General features: G+C 46.4%; 1 protein-coding gene across 1 annotated transcript; it reads left to right on the forward strand.

The window, feature by feature from the left end:
* Nucleotides 1-3319: 3319 nt before the first annotated feature.
* On the forward strand, nt 3320-12400 carry LOC113481950 (putative lysosomal acid lipase/cholesteryl ester hydrolase). Its single transcript, XM_026852045.1, is given in 10 exon segments — nt 3320-3418; nt 5534-5623; nt 6176-6341; nt 7699-7897; nt 8156-8265; nt 8685-8821; nt 9241-9384; nt 10554-10625; nt 11318-11383; nt 12167-12400. Coding segments are annotated over 10 exon segments (1317 nt in total).
* Nucleotides 12401-16587: the final 4187 nt, after the last annotated feature.

Below are 16587 nucleotides of genomic sequence, written 5' to 3' on the forward strand. Positions count from 1 at the left end.
CCCCCCCCCCCTCTCCCCTTCAGTGGGTGTTTGTTGTCACAAGAGGAAAATAAAATAACTTTTTAAACCTCTGGAATAATTTTGGCTCTTAAACTCAGAATTCTTAATTATTATCCCAGTTTCGTAGATGGATGTTTTTAATTCCTTTTAGATGAATAAGAGGAATATATTCTTTCTCCGGTAATGACCTTCACTCTCAGGGCTGAAAGCACAGATTGTGCTGTGGTGCTGAGCCTAACAAGCACCCTACACCATTTCACTCATTAGCTGATAGTTGGTACGTTCTGCGTGCTGCAGTCCTTCCTTCCTCATTCAGGGCCAGATGTTGGGCTGAGCTTGCAACTGCCTGACATAAGTGCCTTCTGCACCTCTCCACCCAGCTGGGGATGCCAAGGCAGTCCAGATATCCCAGCAGTTGCAGGCTGCAGCATGCACAGGTCTCCTTTGGGCAGATAAGTCTGCCAGCAAGAAAAATCTTATGCTCCGAGATTTGACTGGGGCTGTTTTTCCTGACTCACTTATGCCTTAACAGTCTGTGTAATAATTCACCCTCAATTAAGGTCATTCTGGGGGCCTCCCAGCACGATTTTATCAGTGCTGCAGGAGAGGTTGGTAGTCCTGGGGCTGCAGTACTGGCAGTATTGAGATACCAGCTGGGACTGGTGCAGAGAGGGGTGAGGGGATGGGGGTGCGGGGCAGGGTGGGGCATGTCTGCAACCCGGTGGTGCACAAAAGCCTCAGCAGATGTGCTGCATCCTCTCTGGAGAGTCTCTATCCCACAGCAAGAGCCACGTCATGGTCTGCATGCTGGAAATCTCTGGGGACACCCTGCTGAAGGCTCAGCTCCTGCTCTGCTCTCTCTCCCTCCATCAGACTCAGGTAACAGGGGAAGCAACATGGCCCCAGACTTGATGTGAGAATCAGGAGTGGCTGTAGCTCCACCAGGAATCTCTCTGATGTCCTGTCCCCAAAAGGAAGGCAAGTTATGTTGGTATACACAGGGAGGAAGAGGGAGTGATCTCCTGTCTGCATACTTGATCCTGTTTTTCCAGCTTTCCTCCTCTCCCTGCAGGGGAAAATTCAGACTCAGGTCTGAGTCACCGCTCACAAAAGGATGAGCCAGGCTTTTGGCACTGCCTCCAGCTAGTCTTTAGTAAAATCCAGTCATTACAGCTTCAAATCAAGGTGAAATTATTTAGGATTTCCACAAAATGCATGGCTGCATTTCACCAAGTGTGTCTTGGCCAGACCTGGCAGGTACTGACACCAGGACAAGTGACAGGAGCCCACAGCGTGCAAAGCCACTGGGTTGCTGCAGTGTGCCAGTGTGCAGGCAAGTTGACAAGGAGTGGAGTGGTGGCCTCAAAGGCAGTGCTGCCAAAAATGATACCCACAGCCCACGCTACCCCTTGCTGTGCCTGCAGGGAGCCACCGGACAGTGGCTGGCCAAAGGCACTGCCAGATGGGAAGAGGTGAAGTCTGAGGGAGAAGTGCGAGATGGGCAAAAACACCTAACAAGGGCTGTGATAAGTGCACACAGAAATAATTGACCAGGTGGAGGTAACTGAAAATTGGGTGGGCACAGACACCCATCAGAGAGTCACCTCTCGCTGTGGTCCAGAGGGGCATCCTCTGGGCTCAGTCAGAAAAGACATGTCCTCCCACCAAAACTGCACACAACGGCTGGTGAAAGTGAAAGGTAACTTCATTCCCAGCTTCTTCCCTCCCCAGGGATGGCTTGCTTTTTCATTTTTTAAAGAGCACCCCCAGCAGTGTTGTGGAAGAGTGTTTTAGGTCACTTAAAGAATCACTGTCAAAGGTATAACAAAAGTGATCTTAATGTGAATTTGTCAAAGTGCAACTTAACAAAGTTCAATGGCAAGGTTCACTCTAAGACTAACATACAAAGGAAAATCAAGTTAGAATTAATTTAAAATTATTTATACAGAGATCAAAGCAATAAAAATGGTAAGGGAGACCCTCCTGTTGAGCCATGATGTTCAGATTGGACCCCCTTGTTTTCTAAACCCCTTCTCAGAGAGGAGTCTAGGTGCAGCTGGATCCAGGCTTAGTCCCAGACTTGGTCAACAGTTTATGTCTAATAGAATTAATATAACGGATAAGGAAAATATCTTGTTGAGTTATTATGCCACTTTGTTGGGGAATTATTGATTATGGATCCTACACATCTTTGACATAGCAGCAATTTTTAAGACACTTATGGTAAAACAGAAGATTAGGTTGAACGATTTTTAAGAATGCCTAATCATCAGCTAATTATCAGGGTGATTTAAAAAAAATAATTATAATCAACATTATAAAGTTTCCTAAATTGAATACACATACACAAACACACACAGAGAGAGGTATAAGGGTTAATGTGTGAGAGTAAATTATTGGTACTAAATGATCTTTGAAACTTCATGAAATATAATTGTAGTGAATTACTCATTATTCTCTTCATCAGCATTTGTCAACAGATGATCTTTGAACCCTTTTTCTTCATTGCCATCTACCAGCAGATGAGCTTGGAAATCTTTATGAACTCTGTTCTTCAAAATCCTCTCGCAGTCATCTCTGAGAGGTGTGTCAACTCAGAGGGCAATAATGGGTCCCAGCCTGCTGTGATATCAGAGAGCTCAAAGGGCCTCACTTAAGACTGTGATTTATAAGATTGCAAGATGATTGACTTTGGTCAGCACTTTTTAAATTTTGGTCACAATTCTTGTCAGGTAATTCTGGTATCTTTCAGAGTAGGCCACGATCCAGGCAGCACGAGTTTTAGATAAGGTTCCCAGGCAACAGTAGGTTAGGGTAGGTTCAGGTAGGTCAAGGAGCGCCTAATTGTCCTCACTCAGACAGCAGGAGGTTTAGGTATGGTTAGGGAGTGCCTAATTGTCCCAATCCACCACACTTATATAAAGGACAAGAAAGTGCCAGAATCATCCCAGCTCACTGACTTGCAGCCAAGACAAGAACACAATGTTGTTCTTGTCACAACATTGCCCAGGGGTCTGCACCACCACAGGCAGACATTATGGGGACTGGGAGGGTTGCCTGACCAGGCATTGGCTCGTTACATGCCAGGAGGCAAGAAGAGCCAAACAGAGCTGGGTGGGCTTCCCACAGGAGCTTGCTGGGGTGAGCTAGCAGGCACCCTGCAGCACCCTTAGCACCTTGCACCAAAGCCAGCCCCTCACACCAGTGCCAGCCCCTTGCACCAACACCAGCCCCGTGCAGCAAAGCCAGCCCCAGTGCAGGTGAAAAGTGGTTCAGAGACTGCTCATCCTCCAGTCACAGGAGACAGAAGTCACAGGAGATGTCAGATGACACTGTGCCACATCAAACGAAAATAACCAACTTGTTACAGCTCTCAGCTCCTCTGTAGTGCCACAGAAATGTTTCCAAGCGAGCCCAGGTAGGAAGGGTGTCTCCTTTTCAGACCAGACTCTAGCCCTCGGGTAAATTTCATGTTTGGAGGTGGAAGGATTAGAGGGAGTGGCAACCTGTGACGCTCCTGAATGTGTGGAACAGAAAGAATAATAGCCCGATGCCTGGTGAGTGCGAGTGGTGTGCTGGGCGGGCAGGGACCTCCTGCTTGGCAGACATAAGGAAGAAAGGCACCCACACGTCTTCTGCTGCAGCCCCTGGACCACAACGGGTAATCCTTCCTTCTTGGGTGCCTCTGCCTTTGCACAGGCTGCCAACGCGCGGCCATCCCTGGGGACAGCGGGAGAGAGCTGTAGGTAGTTGAAGAGCCCCAAGGATGGGACAGCGGGGCTTCCCTGGGAGTCCTGGGATGGAAGAAAAGTCATTTCTGCTCATGGGAGGGGCGGTGGGAGCACTCGGGGGTCGGGACCGTGCTGCTGATGGAGGAGGTTTCACCCTGCTGCACCTCTTGGAGGTCACCAGGAGCAATCAAGGTCGCTGAGCAGAGGGACCCTTCACAAAGGCGATGTTTTTGCAGGTTCATTTTTGGGAGGAAAAGGCCATCCTGGGAAAGGCTTTTCCCTTGAATATGCATGCTATTCTCCTGACATTATGCCACAAAAATGCTTTCTGTCTTTCCTTGCTTTTCTGAAAGGCTCAGCCCTAAAAGTAATGAGACCAGAGTCTCCTGGGCCCAGGCAGCAGTGGAAGGGCACGTGGCTGCCGTTCTTGCTGTGCCTCCCACGTCTGTCCATGTGTACCAGACACCCGCGTACTCCTCGGGAGCACCCCAGGAATGACCTCTCCCCGGCCTTCCCCAAGGCAAGGAGAGCCCTGCTGCACAGCAGAGATGTTAGCAGCGATGGATGATGCAACGAGGGGTCTCAGCCCTAAATCACAGCCCGGGAGGTTCAGGTGGAGGCAGGGAACTCTCTTCTCCCCAGAGTGGGGAAGCAGCCACGGGAGGTGGGCTGTCAACATTCGGGGTATGGGAGGGTCAGGGCTCTGCTGAACCAAGCCACAGGCACCCCTAACTCATGCTGGTGGTATCTCACTCTGAGCAGGAGCATGGGTAAGGTGTGTCCCGAGGTCCCCTCCAGCAGAGCAGCGGTGCCTGAATGATTCTCCCTGTATCTGCTCCAAGGACAGCAGAGGGAGCAGGCGGCCTTCTCCCCAGCTGCAAAACCACCTTCTTTGGCATGGGATGCCAGTTCCTCCAGCAGAAGAGAGAGGGGACGGTGAGGGTTAGCTGGGAAGAGACAGAAACCTGCTCGCAGTTCTTCCTTTCCACAGGAAGATATTCTGTAGGGAAACAATGAGATGGATGCGAGACACCTGGCACTGGTATCCCAGCCTTGGTCGCTGCTTCCACCGTGCAGCCCAGCACAGGCACATGCATTCAGCAGGGATTTGGCAGGGCCCCTTGCTGTGGGCTCCACACAACTGAACTATTTAAGCATGTCACACAAGAGCTGAGACAATATTTCTGTTGCAAATTTGTTGTCTCCAACAAATAAAATTATAGTAAGATGGTTTGTGGTAGGAACATGACAAAACAGGTACTTCAAAACTCTTCCCAGGAAGAACAGTGGGTCTCCCAGAGCAGTATTTCACTCAGGTTTGCAAAAACAACTCAGGTGTGTCCCAGGGTCTCCTTCAGCCGTAAGCAGAGTCCAAACAAATAGCATTATTTGTTTTAATATTAGGAACAAAACATCCACGGTCCTGCAACTTAGAATTGGTTGGTTTACTGCTGATTAGTTCAGCTATCAGTTTAACCAGATAATCTATCATTCCAACTATTCGTGCCCTCATTTACAATCATCCCCTCAAAAACCAGATTTGCCTGGCAGATACAGCTGTATACATGCATGTACATTTTTCTGAATACAAGAATCTGATGAAGAACATGTGATTAAAATGTGATGGAGTTTGGATTCTGGCATTGTTCAGGATAAGTAACAGGAGCCATTTTTAGAACGACTTAGAGTATTTAAAATTAACAAAACTGTAGTGCTTGCCAGGTGAAGTGCATGCAATCCCTGGCTTCTGTGTCAGTACTGTTCGTGTCTCTCATGCTCATTGTGTTGACAGTGTTTTGCAGAGCACCATGAAGTGGCTGTTTATAAGCACTGCTTATTTAATGTGCATCAGTGAAAAGTCAGATGCGAGCCCCGAGGTGTCCATGGATGTTGTAAGTCCTAACTTCTCTCCCTTCTTTTCCTGCTGGGGCATGCAAGCTACCTATGCTGTCATGTTCTGGGAGGGACCCATGGTCTCTGTGTATGTATCTTCATCAGGGCCTGGCACCAGGGTTTTATTAGAGCTTTTGTCTCCCTGTGCTTAAGTACATGGAGATTGATAGCAAGGCATTTTTGGGGAAGTTTAGTCCAAGTCAACAGGTTTGGTCAATGCAGCTTTCAGGCTTGGAGTTTCACTGTTGTTGCTGCCCCACTGTTCACAAACATTCACTGTAACCTGAAAAGCAACAATGGATCTTTCTTTGCCTGACCTGCTCAGGGGGTGAGGGAAACTCACATCTGCCAAAATTTTAGCTGAAGTCATGGCATCACTGAAGCGTTGGTGGAAGGGACATTAGGAGGTCCCTACTCCCCCTTCCCACTGACAAGCAGGAGGTCACCACCACTATTGGCTTTGCCAAGACAAGCCAAGCCCTGACACCCTCCAGGACAGAGACTCTCACCTCCCTGGGGACCATTCCCACCCCGTCCTTCCCTTCCCACAGGGGGAAATTGTCCGCTACCATGGGTACCCCTACGAGGAGCACGAAGTTGTGACAGATGACGGCTATTACCTCACCATGCAGAGGATTCCTCACAGCAGAGACAACCCAGGAAGCATGACCACCTCCCATGAAGCAGAGGCACAGGGCTCCAGCCTGTTCTGTCTCCGTAAGTGCCATGAGAAGTCCTGCCTGGTACAGGGAACCTGAGAGCTTTGCTGGGCTGGAGTAGGCCATGGTCAGGGCTGCCTCATCATGGGCTGGGTCCTCAAGGATACAACTTTTCCTGTAGAATTAGCCTTGGGAACAGGAGAAATGCAGGTGCCCACCACGCTGATGACCTTGTTCTGAGAATATCTGCTCCAAAGAGGAAGGAAAAGATAAGAAGAATGCATGGGACAGATAAATATTGCTCCAGTTTTTATCCCAGCTCTAACCCAGCCACTGGAGCAGCAAAAAGCCTTTTCTCAGCAAACCCAACCCCCCACCCCCATGTGTCCAATGCAATGCCCATCTCACCATTTCTGCTCCTTTCTGTTCTTGATTTGAACAGCTGTTTCAAAGTGGAGGGGGTGATGCCCCATTCTTGCAGGGTATCCCTGTCCTGGGAAGCAGGAGGACTGGTGTATGAACATGGCAAAGAAGTGTAAAGAGTCAGATCTCCACGCAGGACAATTTTCCCTCAGCTGGCCATGGTGGAGATGTGAGTCTTATTTTGAGGGTCTAAAATCCCACAGAAAAAAAAAAAAAAAAAAAAAAAAAGGAAAGTCACTTTTATTTCAACTTTTTCATGCCATAACCTGTGGTCACCCTACCATATGAATTCAGATATCCTTGTGATGACCCTGTTGTGGCTGTGAAGATGCACCTGCTTTGAGCAGGGGATTGGGGCAGAGACCTCCAGAGGTCCTTTCCAAACTAAGTCTTTCCATAATCTCTCTTCCACTCTACAGCACTTCAGCCTTCCTGGTCCTTTGTAAAAAAGATCTCAAGTTTGCTCTGGGGAGCTGAGACTTGCCCATATGACTTAAAATGGGCAAAAGTGGGTGAAGGAGATGCTCTTGACCCCTCCAGTACCTGTGTCTCTTGCAATGGGGCATCATGGTGTGCTGTGCTATGGGAGGTGCTTAGACTCTGCTGGGTTTTCAGTGTCTCCTGGTTAGATCCAGAGTACCTGAGCCAAACAAAAGGCACTGTGAGGTGCGGGGTCTCCATGGAAAGAGCATAGTCAGTATCCAGGTAGATATGGGGTTTGGTTTCTTTCTTCCTGGGAGCATGATTTACCAAACTCCATTCAGTGTGGAGTCCAACCTTACTTTTCATCTTTGTTGTATCAATTTTCTCTGCCCTGGGATGACCAAAGACCTTACTTCAATAACACCTGTTCAAAGAGGCTGAGGACATAGATGACCATCTCCCTGCACTGGATTCACTTCTCCAAGGGGTTGCTGCCAAAGCAATACCTGGATGTGAATGGTCAGTTTTGCTAGTGTTCAGAGAAGATAAACCTCCTCTTCTTTCTTCAGCTCCAAAGCCTGCAGTCCTCCTACAGCATGGCCTGGCATTGGAGGGAAGTAACTGGGTAACCAACTTGCCCAACAGCAGCCTGGGCTTCATCCTCGCTGACGCTGGCTACGATGTCTGGATTGGAAACAGCCGGGGGAACAGCTGGTCGCGAAAGCACAAAGAGTTTGAGTTTCACCACCAGCAATACTCATCTTACAGGTATTTTCTGCAAAACGGAAGGGTGGGCAGGTACCTGATACCCTCAGCAGTGTCCACAGGCTGGAGGAGCAGCACCGCTGACAGTCGCACCATCTGCCAGTGGGCATAAACCAACACCACCAAGATGCCATTGGGGTGCCTGTACCTGCCAGAGCCCTCACCTGATCTCCAAATAGTCATGACGCTATTTGCCATGTCCTGCTCATCACTCTTAAGGTCAGCAACAGTAATTTTGTCATGTGCCTGTCTCCACTGCAGCTTTCATGAGATGGCCATGTATGACCTTCCAGCGATGATCAACTATATTCTGCAGAAAACTGGACAGGAGCAGTTATACTTTGTGGCTTACTCTCAAGGCACTACCACAGGTATTTAGGAGAAAATCAGACCAGTGTCAGAGTTACATTAGCCGCACATCCCATTTGGGAGTGTTCCTGAGAGCCTGGACAGAGAGAGTAACGTCCCGGCACATCCAAACAATAAAGGAAAAAGAGCAGATGAAAATCCCCATTTGCTTTAACAGAAGAGTTTTGAGCAGTGACAGCCCAAAACGGCTGCAATGATGTATTCCACTGCTGCCAGAGCCCTAAGAACGGCTTGTGGGAGCTGCAGCTGGGCTGAGCAGACAAGCTGGGAGCTGAAATGCATCAGCAGCAAAGGCTTCAGGTCAAGCCACCAACCTGCTAGAGCCACCTCCGAGGGTCCTTCTGGTGGGCACACATACTTGGCAGTCAACAGCCCTTTCAGAAATAACAGGGCAGGGTATGCTTCCTTCTCCCTCCCACAGGATTCATTGCATTTTCATCCATTCCTGAGCTGGATTGCAAAATCAAGATGTTTTTTGCCTTGGCTCCTATCACCACAAGCTCAAATATGAAGTCACCCTTAGTAAGGGTGTTTGACCTTCCTGAGGGGATGATTAAGGTACGTCCTTGCCACACGCTCATCTGGAATAAAGGGGAAGGAGGGAATGGGAAGGTCTCATCACCTGGAACATGCAGTGCTTCTACCTCCCTTCTGTTTCCCTGCCCTTTGCATTGAGCAGGTACATTTGTGCCTACACTCTTGAGCCTGTGGGGCACTGAGCAGTGTAAAGCATCCTCCTGTCCCGTCCTAATCAGAGAACAGCTATTTCTAAATATTGGTTTTGGGTCCATCCTCTTAGGAGAAACCTCTTCTAGGATGACCAAGGCCATGGCCATTTCTGAAAATCCAAAATTACAAAGCACAGCAAAGCTGTGGCAAGGAAGACAGCAACTTTCATGGGTGAGCAGAGAGGTGGGAGTGTCTGGAGGCAACAGAGGAACGTGAACCACACTGATCAATGCCTTTGACTTTCATAGCTCATTTTAGGACGCACGGTGGTCTTTGATAAGAGTGAGATCTTGAAGCAAGTGATTTCCAGTCTGTGCAGCTACTCCATCTTTAAAAGCCTTTGCTCCTTGGTCCTTTACTTGCCTGGTGGGTTTACCAACAGCTTAAATATGGTAAGTACACTCTAGCTTACCTGTTAAGTGATCCATTGTCTGAGCCCAAGTTGTTAACTAGCTGCCTTCACCTGGCCTTTTGCATCTTCAATTAATAAAAAAATCTGGCATTTTGCAATCTGGCCCTTGTGTTGGCTATTGCGATGCTCTTGTATTGACGCCAGAGGGAAGCCCAGAGTGCACAGAGGGTGACATGTCCATCGGGTACTTTGTCTCCCCAGTGGGGATGATGCCAAAGGGAAATTCATTCAGCACAGAAATTCATTCAGCACTTCAGGGGCTCCCAGAGTTTCTCTTTCACTAAATGATTTGTAATTTCACATGTGTTTTAATAGCAAAATGGCTCTTATGGAACTAACTCCCCTTCAGCCCACTACTAGGAGAAGTGGGGCATCAGACTCTTCAGTCTACCATCCCTTAAAACATATTTATCCCTAAATCAGAACTTTTCCCTGTCACAGAGTCATAGAAAAATTCAGGATGGAGGCACCAGGGTGGAGGTCTCTGGCCTGACCCCTCTCCCACCAAAGCCAGCACTACAACTACAAAAGGTTGTTTAGGGACATATCCAGGAGAGATGGGTGGTCCCAGGGATGCCCCACTCACATGAGGAATGGCTGCTTCCTTTAGGTCAGTGAAGATTTCAATGTCCAGATCCTGCCACAAACCACTCATGAGTAAAGTTGGAGACAGTTCCACGTAGAGTACCAAGCATTAATAGCTTGATCATGGGTGGAGTCAGAGCTGGGCTGCTGTTTCTCAAGGAAAATGTTGGTGTAATTTCTTAATATTCCAAGGAGGAAAGAGATTAGAAACAACACACAGAGCTGCTGTGATGCATTGCACATTGTCTTTGCAAGAGGGTCCTGAGCACAAGATCCAAAGTTTTACTTTGTGGTTTGAAAACCACTTAGAGTCTTAACATGACCCAGCACCCCATGCAAATTGCTTGGCTTACTGAAGGGAGCTCTACAGCACCCTTCGAGCTGTTGTCTGTGGTTGTGTTCTCACGGCATGTGGCTGACCTCTGCCTTCACAGAGCTAATATGAAGCAGTTGGTATAAATGCAAGCTCCCACTAGCCTGTGTGGCTACTTAACAGGATCAGTTTTATTTATAATGGGATTTCTCTCCATGCAGAAAATAAATGTCTCCAATGGTTTCTTGTAGAGCCGCTTAGATGTCTACCTGTCCCACTACCCTGACTCAACATCCCTCAAAAACATGTTACATTGGCGCCAGGTAATATTTCCTGCTGTAGAATAAGATTGTGTGTAACCAGGGCCCATGTTCTCCTCTCTCAGCTGCCAAGGACCTCTTAGTGCTTGGGTATAATCCTTGGTTACTCTCCCTGAAGAACTATATTAGAGAGAAAGGGGAAAATTGGCATGAAACTGGTGCTTATGTAGTTCTTCTGGCCATGACTTTCAACAAAAAATGACCAAGAGTCTTTGGAGCTGGTAGGAGATGGAGATGGAAGGAATAAACCAACACTGGAGATGGTGGAGTAAAGGCCAAATGCTGAGGGTCAGTAGACACAACTAATCATACAACAACTAATCATTGAAACCATGCAATACCTCATATCCTTCTGTTGCAGACACTGACCATGACAAAGGCCTGATTTGTGTCTTCTTTGAGGCTAGCTCCTGCTGTATGCTAGATGGGCTTCCGGGACCTCAGCCTCCAGATGTTTGCATTCTGCAACTCACCAGCTACCTGAGAGAGGAGGGATGAAAGGCATGATCAATGCCAGGCTGTGCTGAGATCTTCCTGGAAGCTGAGCTCTCCTCCCAAAAGACAGTATCACACAGATAGCATCTTTGGGCCTTAGCAGCAGGAGGGAGCAGTGCAGTTCCCCAGCCATCTCTTTTATCTTTCTTATGGTCCCCTCAAATGCTTGGATAATAAACACAGCTCTCCTCCTTTACCAGATCTATCAAACAGGGGAATTCAAATATTACGATTATGGCAGTGACAACATGCTTCATTACAACCAGGTAAGAGAAACCCATTCTCATTTGTTAGTTTTAAAAGAGGAAAAAAAAAAAAAAAAAGAGAGAAAATGGCAATGAAATTATCGCAGTGGCTGAGACTGTATTTTATGTGATTTAGGGAATTTACCTTACATGGTCAAACAGGCTTGTACCTTTCTTACAAAAAAAAGAGCTCTGTGATGTTGTTCAGTGATGACTTTTTGTGCAAGGTTTAATCCTTGCTGGGATGAGAGAGCACGTGGCTGTTGCCTCTCCCCCACTTGCGCCGGTTGGGCTGGAAGTTAAACACAGACCCCGGCTAAAATAACAAGAAATTTAATACAACAGAGTGATAGAACAATCTGAATAACAACAGTATCAATGGTCACAACAATAAACAGCAATAACAGTGAACAAGACAAAAGATATACAGAGAAATACCGCTAAATGATCAAGGAGCAAACCCGCCGCGTGTACGGCAAAAACCAACACCAGAAGCGAAAGTAAAAAGGCTCCGCCCCTGGACCTGACGCCAGCATGGTATGAATAACCCGGCTGGAGATCCCTTCCCTCTCTCTCTCTGCTGGGGAAAACTTTACTCTGTCCTGGCTGAACCAGGACACTTTTTGACCCTCCGGTGAAAAGCACAGGAGCCCAAGGCACAGTCACAATCTCTGCTGGTGATTTCTGTGCTGTCTCTCAGGACAGGGGACAGATTCCAAGCAGCAATCAGGAATACTCTGAATGTTTTACTTGCCTGTGACCTCCTAGGCTTTCCTTCCTCAAATCACACTATTTGTCTTCCAGACCACGCCTCCTTTCTATCAGCTGGAAAATATGAAAGCCCCACTTGCTGCATGGTATGGTGGCAGGGACTGGCTTTCAGTCCCCGAAGATGTAAACATCACACTGGCTCGTATAATCAATGTTGTACACAAAAAGTATATTCCTGAATTCGTCCATTTTGATTTTCTTTGGAGTATGCAAGCGTACGAACAAGTGTACAAAGAAATTCTTGAACTAATGGAGAAGAACGCCTAGAGTCGGACCAGTGGCAGTAATTGTTGGTTTCTCGTTTGACTTCTGTGGCTTCTTTTGTTTGGAGAAGAAAAAAACCAAACCAAACCAAACCAAACAACATGAAGAAAAGGGCTCATTAAACTGCTATGCTTGGTTTGGATTAATATTACTCTGACAAGTGAGGAAAACAAGCCAATCCAATGATTGTGAGAGCACATAGGGTTTAGGTTTAAGTTGGACATGGACCTTGGAGTCTGAGTCTCCCAGGTGCCTCACTCATGTGGGTTCCCAGCAACAAGCTGAAATTTCAGTGGAATTTGGCTCCTGGTTGCCATTGCAGGCTCTGTCCTCCCTATGCTTGAGTTCCCACCTGCAAACACCTGGACAGCAGCTCAGGTCCCTCCTGGATGCTAGTGTTTAATAAGAACAGGTGTGCTTGGATGGGACCATGCAGTAGATTGGGCGATGAATCCTGCCAGTGTAGTTTTATCCACCTTCTTCTGATAACTCTTCCATGCCAAGCATCCCAATATCCTGATGTTCATTGTTTTACTTTTCAGTCAGAAAGAGCTAGAAACTTTCTGCCTGGTGACAATGTAAAGAGGTAATTTTTTTTTTTCTTCCCTGAGAACTTGCCATTTTGCTAATGTAGGGAACATCTTTCTCAAATTCAGGTTGATTTGGATGACCCCAGCCTTGCTTGTACACAAAATGGTTTTCAGTAAGTTCTACCAGGAAACACCATTTTGCATCATTTTAAGCAATATTCCTAAGGCACAAACTGAGCTGGAAAGGTCACCGTTCGTCAACTCTCAGGAAATGTTTTTGTTTTCCTTATGAGGGAGAGAAAAGAAGAGTCTAATGGAAGCCAGTATTGAATCTAACTCTGCTTTCAGATTATGGATTACACTTCTTAATAATATATTGGTTTTGGGAGGAATTGTGAATTTGCCTGTTTGTGTAACTATGTTCTTAAAATATGCCTAGGAGCAAGCAGGGCAAAGGATAATGCCTTCTTTCCACAAAAGTGTACAAATAATAATAAATAATAATAATATTAATAATAATAATAATGTAAGATAGGGCCCACTGGGCTCTGTGTAGTTTCACTGCCTTAAACCTCTGAAGGAGCGTGGGGGTTTTCAGCACAGACATCTTGCTATGTGCACGTGAGGGAGAACTGCTTGTCCAGCACTCCCCCTGCTCAGGGAAAACTTCCAGTGGCATGTAACACTGGCAGATGCCTGCCACCTATGATGCAACTAGCATCCCCAACCCTGCGCCCTGCAGGGAAGGGGTGGGTTGCAGAGGGCAGGTTGGAGGGTGAGGAGAGATATCAAGAGGCAAACTGTGGGTCTTAGCAGCACACTTTCATCTAAATGTCTGAAGATGGTGGGATGTGGCTGTTGGTGCACGTCCTTGTAGGACAACTGCAGTGGGCTCTGAGTTACCATCAAGGGGGACTGGCTGTAAAGGTGTTTCACTTACCTACCCTTACAGCTAGAACTGACCACAGCAGGAAACAGGACAGAATGAGGTAATCTCAGGGTGTAAGAATTAGGTTATAGGTTAAGATATGGTCTCTCTGGAGCAACAGTGATTAGCTTAGTATATTTGTAATGATATCTTTTTCGGTGTCATTAGTTATTTAATGCAAGGGTCTGCCCTGGAGCAGCATTCTTATAGGATTGCACTGTGTTTACGCCATGAGTATCAATGAAAATGCAAGAAGATTTTTCTGTCTGCAAATAAACACCTAAAGCTTGGCGAGACATTTCCTAAACAGACTTCTGAAAAGCCTGCAAGAACTTATTTATGTTTCATTAAAAAGAACTAACTTTTTACTTCTGAAAATTTGTAAAAAATTCAGGATTGGGTCTCTTCGCTTTGTTCAGGTTACAATGTTTCTGCCACTTCTGTAATTATCTGCTGCAATATTTGCATTGCACTGTCTTCATTCATTGGCTATTTCCCATGATGGAGCATTTTGGTGAAGTTCTCTCCAAATCAGGTTCTGGAAGTGCTCTGCTCCCTATGGCACTGATACTTGCTTCCCATCTCCTGTTAAAGGGTCAACAACGGTTGAAGCAGTGCATTTTGGAAACAAACAGAACAGTAAATCATCAAGGTGTTTCTAGCATAAATATTGTGATGTTCTGTCACCTGGGATTGCCTTCATCAATAAACAAATTGAGGTACATGGCAAGTTGTGTTGATCTTCTGGGACTGGAGTCCTTGCATGTCCCAAGTCTGTCAGGCAAGTCGAAAGTCATCGGGCAGGTCCATGGTGATGACACTGGCCCAAGGCCAGGCTGGGACATCAGTCCACGACTGAGTCCAGATCAACTCAATCTATCACACCTAGACTTCACAACATCCCACAAGGCCTTCACCCCCACAGTGAATGTATTCGTGGCACAGCACCGCTCCCTTTTTACTCTCTGTGCATGAACAAAACAACCTCAGTCTTACGCCTACACAAGTGGAGGCTGTTGGTCATTGAGCCACTTAATTTTCTTCCAGATGTGCTAATGCAAAGCCATTATTTATCTGTTTGCAATATGACACACAAAGCCAGAAGGACTTAAAACTGTGTCACATCCCATTCAAAATACAGTAGCTGCACCACATGTGCTGACCTAATTTTCTATCATCCTTCCAGTCAATGCAAAAAAAAGGCAGCATGTGCATAAACTGTGGAGCATATGATCAGCTCCAGGCCGTGTCCACACTGGAGAGGTGGTGAGCACGTCTACTACAGTGTCCTTCCCGCTTGAGTGTTATGCACAAGCACATACTTAAGGTGAAGTTGCACTACTGTAAGTAACCCTAGGATTGCTTTGGTGTCTGCTTTAAGCAACATACTGTCCTACACTGTTATTTGGAAACCGATTTGTACCCAGGTTAATCTAGGATAAGGTTCCATCCAGTTATTTCAGAGGGTGTACTGCTTTTTCATTGTTTTTTAATCCTTAACATCAAGCCTGACAACAGTTTCCAGCAGTCACCGGCACTGCTGAGTAGTTCAGAGTTTTATTCAGTTGAGGACACGTCACTTTCTTATTTCAGGGACTATGAGCAATATCTGTGTTATTTCCTATGTTATTTCCAAACTTTCTTTTGAGATGAATGCTTGGAAGAGAGACCCAGTAACTGGTCTTCAAGATTTGTATTTTCATATATTGGTACTTTAGGCAGATGGAAATGCTATAAGGCCATGGAATGTTATGGTTAGCCAAAATCATGATCAGATATAACTACCTCCAGCACTCTTCACAAGCCTGGGTTGGTCTTTGTTCCTGACCCTGGACTATGTCGTGTGGGACATGTTACTGCTCCTTGAAGGTCTCTGGTAGCCCTGACCAGGGCATTGACTAAGTTGAGCCCAATCAACTTTCCTCCAATACATAGGAATAAAGCCCAAGAGACTATGACATCAAATTTGAAAAATGTTAGTATTTTCTCATCGAGAAAGTTTACTGAATTTGGCCTAGGTCTGTTCAAGAACAAACCAAACTCTTTTAACCAATTGTACAATGAAGAGAGATCAGAGAAGAAGTACAAGAAATTCAGGGTTGTTCTGAGATCTTCTGAACAACGAAACAGGGGGAGAATTAGCTGAGACAAACCACTGTTGACCACATCTCAGTTATTTCACAAATGTTTATGCTTTTGTTAATTCAGTTTCACTGCTGTGAATAAAATGATTGCATGAACAATTCTATCAAGGTGGTGTGAAGAGAATTCGGTGTTTCATCAAGCTTCACTATGCAACAATGAGTAAAACCCCTAGTAAAAGTATAATCAGAGATGATGGAGGTATCCCAGCCTAGCTGAGGGGCTTTAAGCTAGGAGAGGTACAACCAGATAAGCACTGCTTTCCTTATCAGGTTCTTTACTTGAGCAAGGTTCTCCAAGGTTACTGCAAGGGAATCATGCTTATCTGGCAGAAATTACATGAGAGTTGATGCTCTCTTATTGCTAAAACCAGAATGATACCCTCTTTCCCAGTTGAGGATGCCCAGACTAGATGACCATTAGTTAAGCATCTCCCTGTTTGTGACCAGCTTGTCAAGAGGCAGCAGATAGAAGGTAACAACCAGCAGCCTGGGCATACAGTTAGGCAGCTCGGACATATGTGAAAGCACCAGGAGGAACACCAGAGCAGGAGTTAGCGGAATAGCATGCATTGATAGCCAAGGACATGA

This window comes from Athene cunicularia, assembly GCF_003259725.1.
Source record: "Athene cunicularia isolate RWA chromosome 6 unlocalized genomic scaffold, athCun1 chr6_part2, whole genome shotgun sequence".
NCBI lineage: Eukaryota > Metazoa > Chordata > Aves > Strigiformes > Strigidae > Athene > Athene cunicularia.